At 38.1% G+C, this 24,783-nt stretch overlaps 1 protein-coding gene across 16 annotated transcripts in view; it reads right to left on the bottom strand.

Annotated features, from left to right (window-relative positions):
- The window catches only part of GAB1 (GRB2 associated binding protein 1), a 96,811-nt gene that overhangs the window by 8,365 nt on the left and 63,663 nt on the right, over nt 1-24,783 (bottom strand). For 9 of the 16 annotated variants that reach the window (XM_040700284.2, XM_040700285.2, XM_040700286.2 and 6 more), the window contains exons 3-7: nt 22,605-22,818; nt 19,878-19,958; nt 14,431-15,035; nt 12,552-12,637; nt 12,045-12,348 (exon numbers count right to left, since the gene is read on the bottom strand). In XM_040700284.2, the coding sequence (XP_040556218.1) occupies nt 12,045-12,348; nt 12,552-12,637; nt 14,431-15,035; nt 19,878-19,958; nt 22,605-22,818 (1,290 nt within the window). The remainder of the gene's footprint in view (nt 1-12,044; nt 12,349-12,551; nt 12,638-14,430; nt 15,036-19,877; nt 19,959-22,604; nt 22,819-24,783) is intronic. The other 7 variants (XM_040700287.2, XM_046940381.1, XM_046940382.1 and 4 more) reach the window with 3 other exon arrangements.

Genomic DNA, 24,783 nt, shown 5'->3' with positions numbered 1-24,783 from the left:
CTTCTCTCCAAGCTCCCAGTCTGCACTCTGCTCCCCACAACTGCACAACCCCACCTTCACTGCAAATGGCCTGATCAGAAAGTGAAGTCATTTAAATGTATGTTTTTTTTAATTGTTCCTGGCCATCTGCAAGTGCAGTAGATGCACTAATCATATTCTAATATGCTGTGCTAACACATAATGCCGTATTTTAAACCACTCTAGTAACAAAACAGAGTACAAAATAAGAAAACATTTTAGATTGAATAGCTTCCTCATGGGCAGTAATATACTCCTCTCTTTCAGTAAGGAAGTTGTTTGCCGACTAAAAACCCTGCAAGCAGTTCCGGTCATGCTGTGTATTTTAAATATGATCAATACTACATGATGCAACTCAACCTTTTGAGTAAGTCACACGACAAAATGTTTGATACTTGGAAAGGCGAGCGTCTTCAGGCGGTACACCAAGAAGCCATGTGAGAAAGGTAAATCTTTACGATAAATCAAGTAAGTTTAAGACTGTTTATATTCAAAAGTTGCCCTAGAGCAAAAAATATGGGAAAGGACTGGCACAGAGTCAAATGTGGGCTTGCGCTACCAGCAGTGAGCAAGAATGCTTTGTGAAAAAGTAAATTTGGCAAGAGCAGCGGGACTTTGCAAATCTCAACCTGAAGGGTTTTGCATGTGAAGAGCCCTATTACTGTTATCACTAAGCATCAGAAATAATCAAATAATAAGAAAAGTAAACAGAAAGGTTTTGTACTATATCTAAACATTTACACACTGCCTCTGAGAGGCCGTGCAGGTAAAACAATGTATTTATTTACTAATATTGTTGCATAGCAACTTTCTTAAAAATAAGAAAAGAAGAACAGACTTTCACACAAAATTTTTTTTCACTTCAAGAACAGATGCTGCCTTAAGTGGCTAGAAGGGCTGACAAAAAGACAGAGCGCCTGGGCAAATGCTGACCGAAGACCTGGGTTACAAGTGGTACCCACAGTAACTCCTTCAAGTACGCTGTTGGCTAGAGGTAAGTCAAAAGCATGACCCAGCATGGTGCCAAGTTTATTCTGAGCTGATTCGATATTCTTGAGTACCTGGCCTACAACTGTGATAAACGTGTGCCTATAGAAAAAGACCAAGGTCTCCATATCAACCGAACAGATTTAGAAGTTAGAATTCAAATATTTTCTAACAACACGTCAATGCTAAATATCATCACCTAATCATATTAACTCTCCATTCCAGTTTCATAATCTGATTTAGAAGAAATTCAAGCTGATACAACTCTATTTAAAATGCCAGTAATGTACTAACACGAGAGCATAGATCAGAGGTACAGTGAAAAATCAAGCAGAGGCAGCAGGGTAATGGAATAATTTAACCAGTGCGTACTTTATAACCTCTCTCCTCTTGCAGCCACACGTAGGCTGAAGTGACTGAAACCAATCGTACTGAGAGGTAAGCACAACCTTAGGAATCTGGGGCCCCAGCTCATTATTTTTGCTTTTATTAATGGTTCAATGTGGTCTTGTGCAGCCAACCTCCCTGAACTATATGATCACCTCCATTTGTAAAATACAGAGATTATGTAACTGCCTGCTTCATACTTAATTTTGCACTCAGAAACTGTTCTGAGACTTTCTGAAGTGTTATATAAGTACAGGTCTCTGTAATATTTCTCTTATGCATCAGACAAGAATATACAAGATGTTCTGCATAAAATAGATGCACGGAGTTTTTACCTATTCCGGCTGAAAAACGGTTCAATCTAAAATAAATTCAGGGGCAAATCAGTTTGCTGTTATAGGGATAATGGAATGACCTCAGTTTGCCACAGGGTATTAAAATATTTGTGCATTTCCGCACCGCCTCCCTACAAAACCAAAAAGCCTGATCTCTTCTGAGGAGCTCATACTGCAACAGAAAGACCTGACACCAAGCAAAGGAAAAGGAACAGTGGAGAAACCACAATCATGAAACTGATGTTTCTTGTTTTGGTCTGTACCACAGAATTCTTCCATCCTGTTTTTGTTCATAAAAAAAAAAATAATAAAACACCACAGAAATCCTTTGATAATACTCTTCACTCCCCCAAAAACACATTTTAAATAAATGTGTCAGAAGTTTTAAAACTGTCATTCCTTGTCCAAAAATCGGCAGTTCCCCCACTATCTTAGTCGCATCCTTGAACAAAAATACAACTTTATAGAATTTAAAAAGCTCAAGTCTAACAGCTGAAAGTCCCAGTGCAGAGCCAGAGTAACCTCACTGCTTTGCTCCTCAGTTTCTAGGAAAGCGCTCAAAGTAAAGAGCTGAATGCAGTACACCGAAAATGCAGCACACCTGTACAACAGACTGTTCTCCACCATTTACTCTCAGAAATAATCTCCAAAAAGCATCATAGGGCCACTCTTCTAGTCAGTTTTCTACAGGAGAAAATACATGACCTTTCTGTGGAGAGCACCTGGCTCCACTTGGCATTCCAGCTCCAGGGACACTACAGAATGCGCTTCCAACAATTTAGGCCCACAGACCCAAGCTGACCTCAGCTAATATTCAGGCACTCAACACATGACAACATCTGATTTACAAAACTATTGTGGGAAAGGTAAGCCTGGGTCTACATACAGTTTGTTTATTTTTAAACTAAAAAGGAAACGACACAACTAAAATCCCACTGGAAAAAAAAAAAAAGCAACAGAATAAATATGTTATGGCTGGTGAAACCAATCAAAGAAGTGAAAATTAAAATGCTTCTGTTGTTCAGTGAAATCAGCACTTGTGAAATGCAAAATGCTACAGCTAGAAAAAAACCCTCAGTTTCTACATGGTGATACAACACTGTGCAAGGGCAATCTGAGATGAAACAGACCTAAAGAAGCCTAGTTCTCTGAGAAATGGCTGCTTGCAAAAACTGCCCAGTAGAACAGGCGATTATGAATCCAGCATTAGAGTGCACTCAGATGGCATGAATTCTGCTCCTGGCATTTCAGCATGCATCAATGCTGCCTTTGTCTAAGAATTCATCAGGAGAAGAATCCATTTCACTAGTTTGACTTTGTTTCCAATAACGGTTTAAATTAAAAAAAAAAAAAAATTAATTGGCTGATGCATTCTCTTCTTGTTTTCCATAAAACACGTGACTTATGATGTTGGGGGCACGCAGTGGGAAGGTATACCACTACAGCAAATTCCTGCATCTGCGTAAGAGTAGTTAGGCCCTAACATTTCTTGTTTTAAGGACATAAGGCAATCTACTAACAAGACTTCTGTTAAAAACGCTTTTTGACTACTCGTTTGCTGGCAATGGATTTTACATCAGGAAATTGCAAATATCCTCATAAAAGAGGCCAAAAGACTCCTTAAGCACCAGCTATTTAGGACTTAAATTTTTAAAGTAAATTTACTAACGTGACATAAAATTGCAGAAATGTGTGAGCTGTTAATGCTGTTTCCTGGCCAACAGGACTCTAATCCTCATGAGACAAGGAGATCAGACGAAGGAATGCTAGAGCAGTGCTTTACTTGGACTAGAAGGGGGAGAGCAAGAGGGAAAAACAGCCATATTAGTGTCCTGCATCAACAAAAGTACTTTTAGAAAGGCATAACTAATAACAGTTTTCAGTTCCCATTAAAAAAATATGCATCTTTGTCTATGTAGTCAGAAGCTGCTGAAATTTGCAGAGGTCCAAGAATACCAGTACACTAAATCATTGTGGGTTTTTCCTTAAAAAAAAAAAAAATAATAATAATAATAAAAAAAAAAAGGTCAAGACTGAAGCTCAGTCTTAGTCCCACAGGGTTTATTATTTGACTTTCAGTTCTGCAGAATAACCTCCCCCTTTCCTTCGCTTCCCCTTCCTTACCCGAGTGAACTCAGATTCCTGAGTACATGGTCTTCAACACAGAGCTCTACAGATATCCTGAATTTGCTTTTTTTTTCTTTTTTTTTAAATTGTTTTTAAAAAGACTGTTTCCTGCCAAGGTACTTCTAATTAGAAACATGTATTTAGTTGCATAACATTCATTTCCATACTAGCACCCAATAATAAATGGGAATAACAATATGGTACTCAGATCTGGTCAGTGGTACCACATGGATGATGATAATTAACCGTCTCATAACAGTAAAAATAAAGTGAAATCAGCTTATGCTTTCAATATTATGAATTTACAAGGCAGTCATCTGAAGAGACACTCTCCAGTTTTCTTAGACACCTTTGTCCTCTCCAAAAAGTTCATCTCAGAGCACTGGTGCTTTGAATACTCCCAAAATTAAGAATGAATTGTAACAAAAAAATAAAATGGGATTATGAAGTCAAACTGCATCTGACAGCTAAGGTTCACTGGTATTCATAAAATGTTTGGCAAATGTCAGAAAAACTGCTTGGAGAATACCAAAGCTATTAATCATCCAAATACTATTTGACGGCTCTAATTTGCAAGTAATTCTCCATGTTTATATTTAAAAATCCCCAACTGCATGACAAACTAAAAGCCTTTGATACCAAACATAGTGCTTTAAGACCAAAATACAGTGTTCTGTTGTTTTTATTGACTAGTAGCTTAAAGCAGCACTATTATTCAGGAAGTCCAAGAGATACTACTTGAGATTGCTTTCATTTTTTCTTTTTAATGAAAACTGAGGAACTGGAATAGCATGACAAGATGTACATGCAAGCGTAGTTTATTTGATATACAAGCATGAAAACACAGGGAATAAGACAAAAAATGTACCAAGGGAAGAAAAAAATTGGTTACCACCAAAGTTCTGTTCCTGCTCTCCCCAGGGTCTCTGAAATTCTACATCAGCATCTCTACAACTAATATCAGAGTAGTTCCTGTAGTTTGTCCTTAGAGAACTATTGTTTAAATCTTTAAAACCATCAGATTTAGTAAATCAGCTTCATCTACAACTATGAAGTATTAATTCAACATTTTTTTTTACTTGGAATTATTTGTTGTTTCAAGGCTTTGCAAGACCAATCACAGTTGCAAGTTGAGGACTGGTGGACCATAGCAAGGCACTACATAAATTTCATTTTAGGCTTGTAACTATAAGCTAGCCTTGTAGAAGTAGTTTAGTACTGCCACTGTAAAAGCATAACATCTAACTAACCTGAAGGCTTTGGAGCCTGGGGATGAGGAAAAAAAATAATAAAAAAAGTACATTTGTATTTATCCTGCTTTAGGAACTCTTCGGAAGCAACAAAACATCCTCAAAAACCTTACCTTTTAAATTCTTAAATAGAATGAATGCTAAGTTCATTTCAAGAGAAATTAAACGCTTAGATTTCTTGAAATGAAGAGTATTTCTGCTCTGAAAAGTGATCATGAAGATTAGTTTCTTATCAGATGTTCAGTTTAGTTCTTGTTGCTTAAAACTGTCATTCACAGTTCTTCCATGACTACTTGCCCTAAAGTCTGAGTGAGTGATCTTTTAAGAATATACAACAATCATGATAGCGTAGAGCACAGCAGCGTTGCCAACTTCTGACTCTGGCTCCTTTTTCCCCTAGTTTTTCCCTTAATTTTTAAAGGAATCTTTGCCCCTCTTGTTACAAATGCTTTAACTGTTTTTGCGATTTTGAGTTGTTGGTGTGGTGCTTCTGCTATATTAGGAAAAGCAGTATGTTCACATTGTCCAATTCAGACTCACATACACAAATACTAAACAAGGCAACCGATCACTTGGCTATTTATAAGTAAACTTCATGATTAACTGAAGTTCATAATTTCCTTAAGCAGCAAGGATTTAGCTTGGGATTTTGAAAGAACTATACTGAACTACAACAATGGGTAATTATGATTGTCATCCAGAAGCATCACAGTGGGTCCCTATGGTGGCCAGAACATAGCAAACATAGCAGATGCTTCCTGACACACATGGAAGTTCTGTGCACAATTCCATCTTCAAAGTGAACTTGCATTTTTAAACATAAGGTTTTTTTTTTTTTTGAGAAAAAAAAAGTTTTCTATGAGGTTATTCTGGTTGACAGATGCTTAAAGTAGTCAAGGAAAAGGAAAAGATAAAGTCATGTTCTTATGAAAAATACATTTGTCTGGTTCGACCATAAATTCTGTCATGTAACATCATAAATGATAAAGACTTGTATGAAAAATAACCAGAGAAAAATCACAGAAGTGTAGGGGTTGGACAGGACAGAACTCTGAAGATCACCTAAGTCCAACTTCCTGCTAAAGGAAGCTCCCTACAGGAAGTTGTAAAGGAAAGAATCTAGGCAGGTTTTGAGCATCTCCGGAGAAAGCACCTCCACAACCACTATGGGCAGAAGCAACATTTTTAAAACAATCACACGTATGAGGTGCAATAAGGTACTTCATTTGGACAAAGAGAAATGCATGCATCACTCTCTCTCTACATCCTAGTTTACTGCTGTCTCAGCTTAAAATTACCAATACCAAGCAGCAGTTTCTTCTCAAGATAGTTGTATGGACTGAAGTTGCAGAAAGCATCTCTACACAAAATTCTGATGATTTATTTCTGTTGAGAGAGAAAATTCTTGAGAGGGAAAAGAAAAAAAGCTGAAGAGTCACTATACTACCTATTTGTTATTCTTGCTTGCTATTCTTATCAGCAAAATACGCTGTGAAAGTCAACCCAAGACTAGGACTGAAAATCTTGTTAGAAATAATCTTGAATGTAATTAAACTCCAGCAACATTCAGACAAATATAACCGCCATCAAAAAATCCAAGGAACAGGGAATTTTAAGTTCTCAACTGTCTGTCAGCAATCTGTTTAGCGATCCTGAATACATTACTCCATCACAACTCCCCATGACCCTGAAATGACATCTGCATTAATCTGAACTCTCCTGTAAAGTGTTTTTATAAGAACGTTGGATCAACAGCATTACAAAAATAACAGCACTGCACTCAATTTAAATGAAATTTAACTTCTGATTTTCATTCCATAGTGATCGTAGCTTGTTAAATTCAGCCACATGCTCACAGTTCATATTTTCCTTTCTAGAACCTCAAAAAAAAAAAAAAATCACTTTGGCGCAAAGATGTGCTTCAGCAAGTGAAAGCTGCCAAGTTACAGTAAGTAAAGCACCAGATCGAGACTTTAAGGAACTAGGTTCCACCACCACTAATTCCATCAACTTTTTAAATACAGATATTGAAAAACTACATTTTGTCAGTCAAGACTGAAAACACACGCAATCTTAAGAACTCTGAACTTTATAGATGAAGAGATACACCACATATACTAGATATTATATATCCTGAAGGATTCCTCCATAGCTCTTTACTAAAGAAATATTTTTCAAAAAAAAGATTATACCTAGTTGTTTGATCCTAAAATTTTGCTTTAAGAGGACAAACATTCTCTCTTATCCCTGAAATTAAACACTTTGGGGGTGTCATTATCATGCACAGAGATCCATGGACACTCCATCTCAATCACATGCTGCTCAGCCTTGTCCTGACCTACAAAGCACTATTGAATAACCCTCTACCCTTTTCATTTTCAAACACGGGCCTTCCTTGATCTAGGACTTAACATCATATTTGTATCTAAGATTAAGATTGTCTTAACTCTCAGATCTCTATCAGACCTTAAAACGTTCTCATGGACTGCCAGCACAGCCACTTGAGATGTGCCTGTTCAGTATCTTTCACTATACAGACTTGCTCCCAGTGGAGCAGCGATGGCAGGAGGCACTGCCTCGTATGAGACATTTTGAAGAGCCCTAGGAAAGCACATAGTGCAACAGAAGAGAACCTGTCTGTTCTTTGTACCCTGTCTAGGAAGTCTTCACCTCACTGCATTTATGTACTTTTTACTCTACTGGCCCTTCTTTCATAAATGGCACTTTGAAGAAGGAGCATGATTGCTCCAAAAAAAATTGCCACAGAACCACTCTGTCACAGAACCCATCACAAACTTTTAACAACTCAGGGAAAATGATTTAACTGCAGGGATGGATGTAATGCGTCTTCCGAATAAAGCCTTTTGCTAGCAGCAGTGCTTTGAATTTAGCATCAGGACTGCATGCAACCATGGCAAGCCAAAGAGCCAAAAAGCCGAAATATAATGCAGACTTTATATGAAATAAATTATAATTAAAAAAACAGCACTCCAAGAAAACCCACTTTTTTTTATTTTTTAATATAATTTTTGTCATTCAGTTACAGGTGACTGTGGAAAAACATCTGGCCAAATACTCTCCATTTAGTCCCAAGTAATATATCACTTACCTTTTGGTGTACTTCTCTACAGAAAGAGCAAAGTGCTTTGATTCAAGCTATAGGGGCAGGAAGCCAACATAATGTTTTGAAATTACTTTTTAAGACTTGCAGAAAAGTACTGGAAACTCTCCCTACTTACATACAGAAGCAGTGGTAATCCAGAGAAGTGAAACTACATGAAAATGCAATCCCAAGTTCCTGTGTTTTGTTTTTGTTGTTGTAGTTTTTTACCCCATGCTCAAAAAACAAAGCTCTTCTGGAAACCAGATCAAAATGACACAGGGCGTCTCACACCTCACCATGGCTTCTTGCCCAGTCTATTCCTACTGAAGAACATCTGGCAAAGCAGGGGTGAGCAACTGTCCACACACACAGCATCCACATAATTTAGTGACTTTTACACATACATATTACCCACATTTAGTTATCGATATTACTGATTTTCATAACTCACTCCTCAATCACAACTGGGATAGGGGAGAGTTTTAACAGTTTGATAAGTTACCCAGAACTTCAAGCACTTACATCAGAGCAGTGAAGTCATGCATGTTATAGTCAGTGCTGCTGACATAATTATGTCATCTGCCGACAGATGGACAGTTGTTGCCCAGTTACGCTATCCTCCAAAGACCACAGAACCTGAAGTAATCAAGCACCTATTTTGTCTCAGGTTCACAGAACAGAAACACTGGAGAGGAGAGCAGGCTATGTATGACAGAAAAGACTCTGGCACTCTTGCATCCATTTGCTACTATTGACAAACCACACTGCCTGTAAAATTCCAAGGTCTTTAAATGAACCAAAAGTAGAGAAGATACATAAGCACATACATGTGACTTCAAAAAACAGTGCATTCCTTCTTTATGTCGTAGTTTCTCTGTGCTGTTTCTGTTCTACATTCAGAGCCACAATTACATTTGACAAACTTCCCTGATCCACACAGAAACATTACTGAGCCAGAGCTAATGTTTAAGATAAAGGTGATAACTGGACTTCTCAACAGCAAACAGATCTACAAAAATCCCTGTTTGCTGGCAGCACAAAACAGTATTTTTGCAGCATATCTGCAACTGATAAAAAGATACAACTGATTCTTCTGACAGAATACAGTATGGCCCTCATATGCCCAGAAGCCTTAAAACCAATACACCTGACCTCAGTAATGGCAATAATGCCATTTTCAGTGACGTTCTACAACAGAAAATGTTGAATTAATCACGAAAAGAATATTAAAAGGAACAATATTCAGAACTCAACTATTTCACGTACTATTTGCCCACTTCTACACCGACCCAGATATGCAACACACTGACCCCGCTTTCTATTTTCTGTGTACTAATTTGTAGCAGAACACCACTGCAGAACATTTATATAATGCAGAAACAAACTGATCATAAAATTTGCTAAAAGGACTTGAAAGCTGAAAAAACAACACAATACGATACAAAGCACGTACTGGCTTTGATTAGGTAAGAGTCTGTGAAATCAGAAGTTTTGTTCTATTTCAATTCAAAAAGAGAGGCAGTTCTATTTTCCCAAAAATATTTCAGGCAGTTATTTGCATACTGAAATGGGAAAAACATCACCATCCTGGGGCGGTCATCATATCTGCTCTTCACAACACTGGAAAACTTACAGCAATACAATTGAGAGAATTTGAGTATGCCTGTGTATTTGTTTTACTAAGATAAAATCCTCACTAATAAATCAGAATCATTACCACTCTTGGTAGCTCAAGATCTTTATACAGCATTTATTTGTTCCCCCTCCCAGTTAGTACAGTCAGTCAGTAGGAGCTACGCTGGGCACCTCTACACTCATTAGGAGACGTGTTAGTCTCCTAACCTAAAAAAAACTGTTCCCTGTTGTTAGTTAGAGCTTCTCAGCTGTAAAGCATTTGGGTGCAGGAGCAAAGCATAATCCTCACACAGCACTTTCAGAAGGTGTTTCTTGAAACTCACTTTCAAGAAGAGAGACGCAAAATTAGCAGTGCTGCCTCAGCAGCCATCTATGTGACTGCTTGGCATCACCAACAGCAAAACAAGAAGCTTTTCAACATTAAAACTTAGTTGTTTTAAAAGCAAAGCGTTTCATCAGTAGAATACACAAACATGCAAGTCAGAAAAAATGCTTCGAAGCCGCTCAGTATTTATTTTCAGAATACTTTCCAGCATTGGGTTTTGTTCTGTTACTGTCCGGTATTTCTTGAAAAACCAAACAGAACTACTGTCTGCTAACACAGTAACAGTCAGACACAAACAGAGAGCCATGGTTCTGAAAAAGGCCGTGTTTCGCTTTCTGAACACAGACAGAATGAGACGTGGCACTTTGTTTTACACTGAGATCATCTGTATCATAATGATATCATCTGTTTCACTTAATTATACATAAGGCTGTCTTCACTTACAAGGAAAAAAAACAGTAATTTAAAGTTTTAGTTAGTTAATATTTTGGATCATCTGATCAAAACATTGATTTTCTCACCCAAAATGAAGTCAGTCACTCTCAACTCTTTTCAAATGCATACTTCTGAAAATAGGAGCTACAAAGTTCTGCAGACACTGACAATTTGTTTAGTTCCCAGTTCTACAAGAAAGATATTTCTGATATTCTGATTAAATATTTCATATTGACTGGGAAGTCTAAGCTACTTACTAGTGATTCGCAGTAAGTACTCTCATATGGAGACATCACAATATCTATTTCTTAAATCTATCAGTCACCTAAAGGCCAAGCAAACACAGTGCACCAGATTTAAGAGATGCACTCTTGTTTTCAGAATAGGTTTGGAGAAGCCCTCTAAAATTTGTGCACTCCCCCCTCAATTTTGTCGTCATTATTGCAGCTTCAAAACCCATAAGTTTTCTCTCACACATTCAGTCATTTAAAATACTTTCACATAGAACCAGTTCTCATTTTGCTTCATGACTGTTCATCTATTGCAGCCAATAAAAGCAAGGAAATTCAAAATCTAGGCTCATGTTTTTACTTACTGCAGTTTACACAAACAGCATGGTACACAGCTCATGTGATAGAGCAAACATACCTTAAAGCAGGTTTGAATTTAAACTTTCCTCCTCTCATTTGGATCTCAAGGAAAGAATATCTATGGTAACCACATAGCCCACATTCAACATCTTTCTGTGACTGCCCCATGTGGCTGCTACATCTCAAACATTGGGCAATCTCAACATCAAGCAATGTTCCTTGTTTTTACAGGTTGAAGTGAAGACAACATTAGGTACTCATCAGCAAACACTTTTTTGAAGCTAATATTATTCCTACACTTAAACACATTTCTAAGAATTATTCTGTGACCACTGCATACCTTGAATAAAAAAATACTTCATACCTTGAGTAAAAAGTAGCAAAATATACCACTCATTCTCTTTATTACTTATTATTAACTGCTAACAATGTTGATTAAAAGCAAAAGTTATTCTTAATTTCTACATCATACAATGGAACCACATATTGATCCTGTACCAAGAGCTGTCATATCGATGAATTAGTATTCTATGTAGTTCCTCATGTGCTACCTCCAGTACAAGTTAGCCAGCTGTCCTCTCTGTGTAAGGACTAGAACTCATACTTGAGTGTTAGCAATTCTATGTAAATTTTGAATTGGAATCCAAACCCAAGTTTGTATTTGGCAGTTACTGTGATGTATTATCATCATTAAAAAACATCCTAGAAATTTTACCTTATGGATACCTAAATTGGACCAAAATTCCTTTGTTAGAATTTGTCAAAGAAATTATTTCCCACTAATCAGAAGTTGTAAGGCTGTAATATTTTATTAGATGACAAAAATCAACTTCTATTGGATATTTTCCTCACCTTTTCTGTCTGGCTTGAGGTTCCGATCCACTGGCGGTGGTTCACACTTTTCAGCAGGCACTGACCGTCTGGGAGGGGTCTTTGGACTGGACCTGAAACCCATGTGAGAGGGAGGAGGGACTTGCTTTCCAAATAACGGAAAATCAAACGTGCCTGGTGTCATTGGAACATAATTTGTTTCCTGGATGGGTTCAGTGAAGCTGCTGGAATGCTGTCGTGGAGGAGAGTTGGGATTCATTGGGACATAATTTTCATCTAGTTCTTCACTTGAAACACTTCCCACTGTCAACATGCTTCTGTTTTTCTAGAATTAACATATATTTCCTTTAACAAAATAAGTTACGCAATCAGCTGAGAATCATATGAATCTTTTAACCTAAGCTACTCAGATTAATGCATTATTTCGAAACTGAAAATCACAAACACCTTACAGCTTGCTTTTCTACACAGAAACAGAAAGCATTCAAGCTGTCACCGTTGTCTCTCATAAGATCACATCATACTTACAAAGTGGTTATGGAAGCCCTCCAATGAATTAGATCTGTCATTCGGAAACGTTCGTGGAATATCATAACAGTCTTGAGAACTAATTTCTAAAGAAATAAGAAGAGAAAGTGGCTATTTATCATTCCTGCTCCCCATCCCTTGGCACCAGTCATCCCGAGTTTGTTGTTATTTACTGTCTGCTTCCAAGACACCATGCAAGCACACCTCCCAAAGCTGTGGCCAACAGGTTTGATCTATAGACTTGAGATGACTGTGTTCATAAATGAACTCAGCACTTGCCAATCAACTTGAAAATCTTATAGTGATGTTTTCCATTGCTGAAAAAAAAATGCTAATTTTTCCTTTTAAAGAACCACCTAATCTTCCTTTCAAATAGGCAGATATAAAACTTGACTGTAAGACCCCTATATTTTGAGATGTAAGGCCCTCATGAAATAAATTAACAACACATGTAAGAGGTCTTCTGACTGAATACGCTTGCTTGGAAAGTGCTGATTCAGCAGAAATTAAGTCATTGCAATAACAGGTCATACATCCCACCACTCTTCTCTTAACTCCCCTGTTAGGTCTCCAGGGGTTTTCAGATTGAATAAGTGACAGAACCAAAATTTGTCATGCTTCTCAGGGTCCTGGCTCTCAGCACTCCACATTAAGAAGGTCCCTGCCTTTGTGACTTCCTATTTGGAGCACTAGAATGTTTGTGAAATACTTTGCCTCCAGGTCCTGGGTTCCACTCACCTGGTGCAGGCAACAGCTTGCATTACTGCTCAGTAAGCCTGCTTCTACTGACACTAAGACAGAAACTCAGGGGGAAACACTGTTTCATTCCCCTCTTGACTTAGAAAGAGCTTCAAAGGCTTCCCCCCCCCAACCCGGCCATCATCTTCCTCATATTTGCCTGCCATCCCACAGGCACTGTAACTTTCCCCACAAACATCAGCACCAGCTTCAACCAGTAAAAAAATCACACTCTAAAAGTCACATCGTTATACCCACCTGCTTCAGGAACCTAAAAGAAATGAAACTCTTAGGCCAAAAGTTTTTAGTAAGAAAACAACAGACGCTCTCTTTAACAGTGAATATCACTTTCCAAACTCAGCCTTTCAACTGCATTTCTTTACTTTAAATCTGAGAGAATAAGAATAGGAACAAACAGGCAGAAAAACAAGAAACACTGAAGTCTTTCTAAAGTAAAAGTAGCTCCACCGGATTTGCTACTACTCAGAAACATACCCAGCTGCTAAAGGAAAAACAACAGAAATGCATTAGCAAGTCTGCAATGCTGACATTTAAATGGCTATAAGGAACAACTTCAATTTTACTTCAAAAACTTTGTATGCACGTCTAGCACAAGGAGAGAAAGTTTTGTGGCATCAATAACCAGTTCAGAGTTTATTTCAAAGGTCTTGGTGCGTACCAAACTCCACTGAACTTCCAGCTTCTGCTGATTTGGATCACTATGTGTGAACCTTACCTGGGTTGCTCTGACAGACTGACAGCAGCAGTTTTGAACTCAGCTATATGACCTTATTAGCAAAAAACAATGCTTAGTTTTCCACTGCTGTTCTGTGAGACTAATAACACCACTGAAATGCCTAGCACTTCAAATACTTTCAGCTAAAGCTGAATACCACAGTGGAGTAGCCTCTATCAATGTTCTGTGCTTTGCTATTTTGGTGCTTTTCCTTTACTAAACATGTCTTTCTCTGGTTTCTTACGTATTTTAGACTTTAGCGAGTGCTTCGTGAAGTGCCACACACTTCTCATGGAGAAAAGCAACACTCATTTAACCCACATGCACCACATCTTTCTTCGTAAGACTAATATCATTCAGCATTAAAAGAATCTGGAAGAGCAAGGTAAAATATGGAGCACTGACCTTTACGAAAGATATTCAAATCTACAGTTGAAATGGTATTACTGCGTGAGGGTGGTATTCCTGCTGTAGGGATACAATAGCTACTATCAGTATCTGAAGCTGTGCGAGTAATGCTACATGTTTCCACAGGAGATCGATCCGCAGCGTGGTGAGGTTTTGGTGGCCGAGGTGGAGGAATATCTGGAATAGTCTCCAATTTTGAAGTCTGAGACAATGTTCCTTCTGGAAAAGTTCGTGGAATCTGATAAGTACCTCCAGGTGTGGGGGGAATGTCGTAACTAATGGAGATGTGCCTCATCTGTGCATCTAATGACGATGTTGCTGATGGGGTATTGAACACATGCTGCTCGCCTTCTGCATCAGTCCCAGTCGGAGACGCTGCCTTCGGTAAAACATCTTGTGAGTAACTCCTAGGCAGGTTATAAAGGCTGGAGTCTGCCAATGGTAGTCCAGTACGAGAAGGCGGAGAGTCATAGACACCTTGCTGCTGAAAAAAGCCATTCACAGCTTGCTTGCTCATGGATGGAGCGGGGTTTTTGTGGGAGGGCACGTTATCATTGCAGTCTGTTTCAGAAGAGCTGGATTTTGCAGAGTCAGCATGAGATCTACGCACAAGATCAAGAGATTAAAACATTGATGAGCACAAAGGAAACAAACATCAAAAACAATAAAAAAAGATGTTTAAAATGTGAACAGCTGAAAGGTGGATCAGTCTCTTCCAACTTTTAAAAAATGAAATGCAGGAACCCAATTATGAAACAAACAGTACTTCAGAAGGATTCTAAGTGATTACACATATACAGACCCATGCATGTGAAATAGATAACAGCACAAGCACACAGCTTTAGCAGCAGCTCAGCAAGTTGGTATTTCATAAAGCAAGTGATTTCCAGGAAGATGTCAAGCCAACCTAAAGCAAAGTTTATTTGAGTAGTTGAAGGTTGGGTTTGTTTGTTTGTTTTATTTTTTATTCTTTTAATTGGTTCTGTAAACTAACAGCATTTCAACAACACTTACAAGTAAAAATGCATTCAATCCTTGAGATTACAATACTTGCTAGTTCTAACCAGTATGAAAAAATATGATAAAATATGGCTGGCTGCAACACCCTTAAGTGCATGCCTGAAGTTACCTACTACCAAATAAAACTGATTCAAGTAATATATATATTTTTGAACATATTATAAAGAAGAGAAAAATCACAAAGAGAGAGAAATCCATATAACATATGTAACAACAGAGTGTTTTTTTCCTGAACATGAGCTAAGGCCACGTCATTAGGCAAAACTGCACAGCTGTTGGCCTTTCTTTCTTTGGAAAGACCACCTTTTATGAGAACAACTCTCATTATTACTGGTACTAAAGAACAGAGAAAGTAAACAACTGTCTTTTGGTTTGGGGTTTTGTTGACTGGTTTTTTTTTTTTAGAGGAGGGGAAGGTAACTCCTCCCCATTTACACTGCTCTAGGAAGAGAGATTCTAAGTCTGAATCCTCGCTTAAATGCAAGTCAAGACAACAGCAGAAATACTAATGTAGGTGGAGGTGATGCAGTTTTTCCACCATATCCTGGTATTTCCTTTTATCATTACCACAGAATCGTATCATTGTTTTTGTTTATACACACGTACGTACATATTTCAGCATGTGTGTGCAACAATAAATAGCTGGTATACTACTCTTACTAAGCAACTGGGAAATACAGTTTATAAAGCTGCTGAGGAATAAAATATTCAAAACAGCACTATTTTTCCTTTAAAAGACTCTTGTTCTAAAAGTCATCATTTTGTCAATAAAAATCAAGCATTTCCTTACTTAAGCAACAGCTAGATTTTTACCTCCCAGGGTTATAGTAACCTGGGGAGAAAGGAATCCAATTTAGCTATTCATTTAGGTTTCCCCTTCATTCATTATGGAGAAATTGATACAGTGTGAAACAAGCCATTCTTCTCAGATATCCACCTAAAAAATGACACATCACTCCCTAAGAGCCTCTCTGTGCCAACTCTCAAGGGAACTGATGTTATTAGTTTAGACTGGACATGAGCAGTCAAGAAAAATGTTCTTCACCTAACACGTTTTTGTTGTGTTTAACAGAGTTAATACTATCATCCATCAGCCTGACCGGCTTACAAGAGGTCTCCTCCGGCTTTAACTTATGACATACTTCTCTATATATACTCATTTTTTTGTTATTTCACATATTATTTTTTTCATATTAAAATATATATTAATTTTGCTCTGATTACTATTTTTAATGTAGCTTTAAGTTCTCTTCCAATGGTCAGAACTGGTTTCCACGTGACTTAGAATATTAACCTGCACTTAGTTTAACAGACTCCCAAAAAAGAAGAGAATGTTCTTATTAAGTACTTATCCTTGGCAAAAGCAAGGAAGTGAAACTCCCAGTATTCCTTATACCGTCAACTATCCAAAACATGTCTCTTCGTTCAGTTTACTTACTTTGCCTCAGAGCTTAACAAGTTCTCTAATGAAGTACTGCAAGTTTAACACAATTGCAAAAAATACAGCACACGGGACTGAAAGAACTACATAAGGTTACAGAGTGCTTTATCAATTGTGAAAGTATTATGCAACTACATAACACTTCTACTGTAGTCTTTGATGCAGCCCTTGCACTTGAAGTATTCATTCAAAAGTTCTTCTCCTTCAACACATGCTCTTCTAGTTCTGTGGCGTTCATTTGTACCAAACTCACAGAAAAGTCACGTTTTACTTGAGTGAGCACAGCATGGACCGTGATATGTATTTTACATGCTACAAAAATAAAGTGGGCAGACACTGACAATTGATGGAAGAACTGAAATCATTAGCTCCAGTTCAGTAGAATATACTTTTACATCAAAGTATTTCCAAAACTATGGAATAATATAAGCACTACTGTATATCTTACCAAAAGCAAACAAATGCATATAATCAAAAAAGTGTAGAGTTGACTTTATTTTTCAATTCTTGGCTTGTATGCATACTGGGATCACTTTCATCCATTTAGCCATGCGCCAGAACTCAACCTTTAAAATGTTGTCACACACCAAAGCAAAGCAAATGTCCTTAATCTTAGCAGTTCTACGCACAACGGTGGTTTTACAGATATTAAGACACGTTGTAATGGTGCCAAGTTATATTTGACTCTAAAGAAGCAACACATGCAGGGATATATAACCCAAATTCAAGATGCAATAACATCACACGTACAATATAATTACCCATCATAAGTAAGCAACACTTAGTAGCTTTCTAAGTAAACGCTGCTGCTTCTTTCTTGAACACAGGCACTTGTGAAAACATAAGACTTGCAAAAACCTTACACAAAGCAGCCAGACATTTTCTTAGCTGATAGCAATGGTATACATTTCTCGTTGTAAGAGGGCTTTTATGATTTACTCCATTGTTGTTTTTTTGCGTGTTTGTTTGTTTTAAAGTAATCTTTTGGAATTGGCTTCCTAGGCAACTGAAGTAAGTTTTCAAAATATGAACACGTTGTAACCAATCTGATTTTGCAAGACCAAAAACTTGAAGGTGGCCTGAAATACAGGACACAAAAGCAGTTTATGCCAAAATGAAAACATAACTGACCCTCTGAAGTTTAAATAGGTTTCCGAAGTCAGTATTCACCGCTGATCGTGACAAGAAGAACACATACAATCTCAAAGATTTACATTATATTCTTGATTCATGTGACCTCAAGAAATTTACATTAGGACTACAGATGGAATAGGCTCCCCAGGGAGGTGGTTGAGTCACCATCCCTGGATGTGTTTAAGAGCCATTTGGATGTGGTGCTCAGAGATATGATTTAGCGGAGGGTTGTTAGAGTTAGGGTACTATGGTTAGGCTGCGGTTGGACTTGGTGACCTTTGAGGTCCTTTCCAACCTGAGTAATTCTAGGATTCTATGACAGACAGATTTTACTTTTTGGGTTTTTTTTTTTTTAAGAAAAAACTTCAGATATAGAATGTTTGATGATTTCTGCATGTTTTTCAACTTAAATCATGCAATCATGGAATCTTCTGACTTAGAAAGGACCCTTATAGATCATCTAGTCCCACTCCCCTGCAATGGACAAAGACGTCTGCAGCTAGATTAGGTTGCTCACAGCATGATCCAGATTGATCTTGAATGTCTCCAAGGACAGAGCTTCCACCACATCTCTGGGCAATCTGCTCCAGTGCCTCAACACCCTCATTGTGAAAAATTACTTCCTTACAACCAATCCAAGCCTCCCTTCTATTAGTTTGAAACCATCTCCCCTTGTCCTATTACAACAGACTCTGCTAAAGAGTCCCCTTCTTTTTTACAGTTCCCCTTTAGATATTGAAAGGCTTCTACCCAGCCTCCCCCAGGCCTTCTCTTCTCCAAGCTGAACAGCCTCATCCCTCAGGGGAGGGCTCCTCACAGGGATGCTGTTCAACCCCTTGGATCGTTTTTCTGGCCCTCCTCTGGACATAAGCTAACAGGTCTTATCCAGGAGGACTGTTATCCACAGTCCTCCTGTGCTGAGGACTCCACATCTGGATGCAGTACTCCAGGTGAGGCCTCGGCAGTGCAGAGGGGCAGGATCGCCTCTCTTGAGCTGCTGGCCATGATTCTTTTGATGCAGCCCACGATAGGGTTGGCTTTCTGGGCTGTGAGGGCACAGTGTCAGCTCATGTCCAGCTGATGAGCTGCCAGGACCCCTCAAGTCCTTTTTGGCTGGGCTGAATCCTCCACTAATACAGTAAGCATTAATGTTTTTTTGTATTTCAGTTTAAAATAAATGCAAATTAATGTCTAACACAACTACTAACCCTATTTATAACCTGAAGATGACTGTGATATGAACTCAGTATTATCAGGTGTGCATCACATATCTGCAAAAAGTGCTTAAGTGAGCAAACTATTCTTTACCCAGTACTGAGAACTGTACAGCCTACTAGCCCACAAGAACTGAACGTTAAGATTCACAAAGCAGAGATAAAGTACCAGGGGCAAAATAAGCAACCCTTACAGCATGCACTAAAATCTGACTGTTGACAGAAACCCAGGAGAAAAGATTTCAAGACAGTATATAACACACTCAAAAATGGGACGATTGCCCATCACACCACTCATCCTTTCAAGCTGATTCTTTTTGCATCTGCAGGAATAAATACGTCAGACTAAACAGAATAACTATAAACAAAGTGGCAGATAAACTGCTCTTGTATGCCAACAATCTGGGACAGAAACAGCAAGCATAGAAGAAATGTGGATAAATCAGTAAATAAAACAGCTCTATCTTAATTACAGCTATTTCCAGAAAATGGAAGCCAAGTTTCCATAGGTTTTTTTTTTCTGTTAAAACTCAGAACACCATGCAAGACGTATTCCAAACAATATTTTCAGGCAAGTTAGTGGCACTGCAATTAATTTCTCACACACGTTCCAAGAACAGCTACTGTTCACTCACTGCAGTGGAACCTTTTTACTTTCAAAATCTTCTAAGAGAAGGTATTCCTGCCCTTCTTCAGAGATAAAGGGTGACCCTTGGCTGTTTCATAAATACAAGAAAAATGAGGAAGACAGTGTTATTTCCATATACATCTTGAATGAGCCAGAACAATAAGACGTTCGGAAACAGTCCTTGGCTTCATTTTCTTATTTATGATCCAAATATGAACCTCACATTCTCACTAAATGCTACAGTTAAACAATACTCTTTTTCAAGCCAACAGTGATCAGAGCCTAAAACTATTTTAGACGAAATACAGCATGATAATTATAACCGCAAGTACTGTGTTCAAACTATTCTAATAAGACTATATGATGCATTGCACGATGCTGTAAGGAAACATTTTGCAATCATTCTTAGTTTTGAAACACAAGGACTAAAATTTCTGAAAAGGGAGGTTGACCACGGCCTCTAGATTTCTCAGTTATCCACCTCACCTGAAAAAAAATAATTCCATAGCCTTTATAGAAAAATCAGTGGTTCCCACATTTTCTATTAAGTACTATGCAGAGTTAAAGCAGAAGACATCCCCTCTGCGTATTGGTAACTTTAAAATCTAAAGAGAAAAGAATACAGAAAAAAACCATTCAAGCAACAAAACCCGTATATATAAGTTAAACAACGACCACCTACTAAGCTTTGCTTTTCATTAACATTACACATCTTTCTCCCAGTTAAAATAAATATGTATGAAATATGTATGAAATAGATGCATTGATCCACATCTGGAAATGAACAGGAAAATGATGCAGACATTTAGTGGATTACAATAATGAACATCGTGTCCTCCAACACCATTTTAGTAACATGCTATGCAGACACAATACACTCTAATTCCATTGGAAAACTGAATATATCCTGCATATCAGACCAAATCCAGCAAAACTCCTGCTGCACCAGACAGGAGCAATCTTTTTATATGCAAAAAACTCCAGCACAACTCCAGCATTGAATTTTCATTATTAAATCCATCTTAACAAAGAGACATAGCTATTTAGTGAACTTAAATATAATGCAGTAAGTCCATATCATTCCCCACAGATAACCTTGCCAATGTTTCATTGCTTTGAAATACTCCTGCAAAGAAACTAATTATTCTAACAACCTCTACACCCCCCACGACTTCATTCAGTTCTTCTTCAGTTCTCTTGGCATTTTTATCTCTGATGGACACTGTCTTCCCCAAACATTCAAGTATCTTCTCCTGTAATCATCTAAAGCCTTCCTCAAGTAATTTTGGAAGTTATTCACAGACTCCATTCCTTGGCCCCTTTTGTGTCCCCTTTATGATCTCCTTGGACTTTGTCATCTCTACTTAAGTCATACAACTACACAAGTACAAGAAAATCAACTACATATCCCACCCTTGATCGTTCTTAAAAACACTCTTCATTTGTGCTAGAAATCCACTCTGTGCCCATCCCTCGTGAAAACAAAGGGGTACTCAGACATTTCTGATGACTCAGGGCTCTGAAATGAGCCAACATTTATCTGCCAAGCCATTATGGAAACAAAACCAAAACTTTTGATAATTTTTGGCAGAAACTGTGACATGCCTATCAGGCACCATCAGCTTCCAAACATGAGTAAACATTTAAAATTTCAATATTCATAGCACACACTGGATTTCCCCTTCTCTACAGGATGCTTTGGGGGCATGCCATGCTGACTCTAACCTGCACATTCCATACACCAGGGGAACTGTAGGCTCATTCCTCCATTTTATAATGAAGATTGTAAAGGGTGGATACTTTTCTACCACACAGTCATTAGTAAACAGAGAAAGAAGGTACTCAGGCACAAGAGCAACATAAAAATGCCAAGGGAACAGAGAGCATACGGCTCAGGTAAAACTGTCAGAGCATCAAGCTGTTCATGAAGAACACATTGCCTCTAAGACGTCTGGCACTAAGGGACCATAAGAAATACTCAAAAAGCTGCTTTCCAATGATGGCTCTCCTCAGCCTTCAACGTGCTTTCCTGCAATTCTAAAAAGAATATGCAGTTTTGCATATTTATGTGTAGATATCCCAGCACACTTTTATTTTAAATTACTGCAGAAGAGCAGCTTGCAAGAGATTTACAACTTCATCCCAAAGAGTACTCAAGGTTGAAAAGGAGCTCTGGAGATCATCTAATCCAGCTCCTCCAATACCTCTAAGAAAAGGGGATTTCCAAGAGTGGTGAGGCTCCCCAGGGCCTCATTCAATCAAGTTTTGTTTGTTTGCTTTTAAATCTCAAAGGACAGATTCAACCAAGTTCCTGGGCAGCCCATTCCAAGGGTTGCCACCATTATCCCTTCTGAAAAATCAAAGTGACATTTCTTAGATAGTTACCACTGATGATACATCCTTCTACGGTGAAGGTACTGAACATCTGTTTAAGTGAAAAGTAGCAGTGCATAATAAATATACATTTCTTTCAGCCTAGAACCACTACGTTAATCTGACGCTTCAGATTAGGAATTACTCTCCATACTTCGAGACTGCAGTATGAGTCTAATGTTTCAACACCTCTGTATTGAGACAAGTTCAAGAACAAAAAAGAGAAGCAAAAGTTACAGCCAACTTCTCCCACCGTTTATGAGTATCCAAACTTTGAGTGACTTAGCAAGAAAAAAAAGTGCTTTTAACATGAACATTCTTGGCCTGTACAAAAGTGTTATTAAGGAAAACCATAACTTACCTCGTAGGTTCAGGTTTTTTACTCTGGCAGTTTATTAACAGTAGGTAGTCCTGAGGATCTTCTTGACTAGAGGAAGACTCCAGTGGGGGGATGTTAATAAGCTGATAAGGAGGAGGTAGGGAAGATTCTGCTTGCATGGAAGGAGGTGAAGTATTGATGGGCAAGGGTAACTCAGCAGATGCTTGTAAAGAACTGACCGGGGGCTTCACAGCATCTGCAAACATAGAAGCATACTACTTTATGCAATTAAGAAATGGTTTTAACAACACTACCAAAATATTTATTAACAGAACATCAGCTTCTTTTGGTTTTGTTTTTAAATTCAGAACTGTACAATCAGTAGGCATAAGAAAATCTTAGACACGGGCCCGTAGGTTGTTACTTGAATTTGGTAACCTGAGTCAGCAATTGCTTATGTTCATCCAAGGTCACTTCAACATTTGCAATTAGTCATCAGCTGAGAACTGGCCTCTCAATAGCTGAAAAGCAACAGGAAAGAAGCTGCTTTGGCAATGGAAGTTTTCTTGTAACTAAAATAATACAGAAATACAACAGGTATCATGTTCCAATAGGCCCCTTGTTACATACTCCAACTTTTTATTTGAGTGCAGTGAATGCAGTTATATGTGCTTTTTTAAGCATTCTCTTGATAGTTCTTACCCACTCTTATTCATATATATTGCAGAATAATACATATCTTTTCTTTCCTATTAAATTATCTAGGAGATAGAAAAATACTGACACTATCAAAAGTGAAGCAATCCTTTCATTTTCCATTCTTTCAGGGATTCACAGAGTACAAACAACATAGATAAAAATACAATTTCTCAGCTATTTAGGCTCCCCTGTTCTTACAATTCATTGTACATTCTGATTTGTGCATCCCAGGAATGGACACTGACTATTAGCATTTTTAAAACAAACACACTATCTAGGAAAAACTACTCCTTTTAGACTTAGAGGCTAGTTCTGGAAAAAAAAAAAGAAAAAAAAAAGGCCCACGTCATCCAACTTCTGCTTCCCAGCACTATCCTGGGAAGAACCAGAAGAACACATGAGAACATAGCCCTCCTGCTTCCAGTTCTGTCTATACAAGGTACAAGTGATTTAGACATGGAAATAGGAATAAAAGTAATTGCTTTGAACTCCCAGAGCACTTGCACAGGCTCAGAAATTAAATCCCACCACACCCACGTGGGTGGAAGATGTATGAAAATGTCTCAACTTGGCCTACCTGAAAAGGTAGGAAAGCCTAAAAAAAGTTTTTACAAAAAAGGTTGGACCTGAGCTATCCATTAAATTAGTTAGCATAACAAAGGGAACACCAGACTGCACCCAGTGATCACACACAGACATGAGTAAAACTTTTTTTTTTATTATTTTTTTAAATATTAAAATGTGAAAAATATACTATTTAAAACTTCAAGAGCTCTATGAAGCACTCATGAAACACCTACATTAAATACAACTGATCTTTCTTTATTCCCCTTATACTTAACAGAGATGCATCAGAATGGCTGTAACAGGCACATACTGCTTGCTCCTGGAAAAGACATAGTGGGAGAAGGGACAAGTAGTTCTTTGTCACCTCCAGAACTGAGGACCACAAGCCAAGCTGGTGTATGAGTAGGAGAGAAAGAAAAAGCTTTCCTGTCAGATACACTGCCATTCTCCAGTCATCTTTACCAAGAAGCAAGATTCTTGGTAAAGAATCCCCTGTTCCTTGCCCCTGACTAAACACAGTCTTCACATCATTAGGTTTGCTTGGTCAAAGATCACACAAGGGAAAAAAAGAAATCACACAGGATGCCCTTGAAGCTTTCAGGGAAGAGAGGTGTGTCGATGAGACTGTAGGTAGTCAGGAGAGCTCAGCAGGTACATGGTAAGATGCATGTCTACATTAGCCTGATGTATTTGAACAAACCACACATTGCCATTCCCAAGAAAAGATTCAATGGTAACTTTCCAGGTGAAAGAAAAAAAAACACCACCACCACAATCAAGAAGCTTGAAAAAGGACCGATGCATCAGCCATGTTTAGAGTACGAAAGAATTACTTTGTGTTCCAAGAAAAAAAAACAAATCTGTGAAAAATAAATAGAAGTTAAAGGCTGGCTATACATTAAATGGTGAAAGGAGGTAATGTGAAGTTTAGCCAGTAGGCTAAACACACTGGCTC

This window comes from Gallus gallus, chromosome 4 (genome assembly GCF_016699485.2).
Source record: "Gallus gallus isolate bGalGal1 chromosome 4, bGalGal1.mat.broiler.GRCg7b, whole genome shotgun sequence".
NCBI lineage: Eukaryota > Metazoa > Chordata > Aves > Galliformes > Phasianidae > Gallus > Gallus gallus.
The sequence above is the reverse complement of the archived record's forward strand: the minus strand, read 5'-3'. Positions and strand labels throughout refer to the sequence as shown.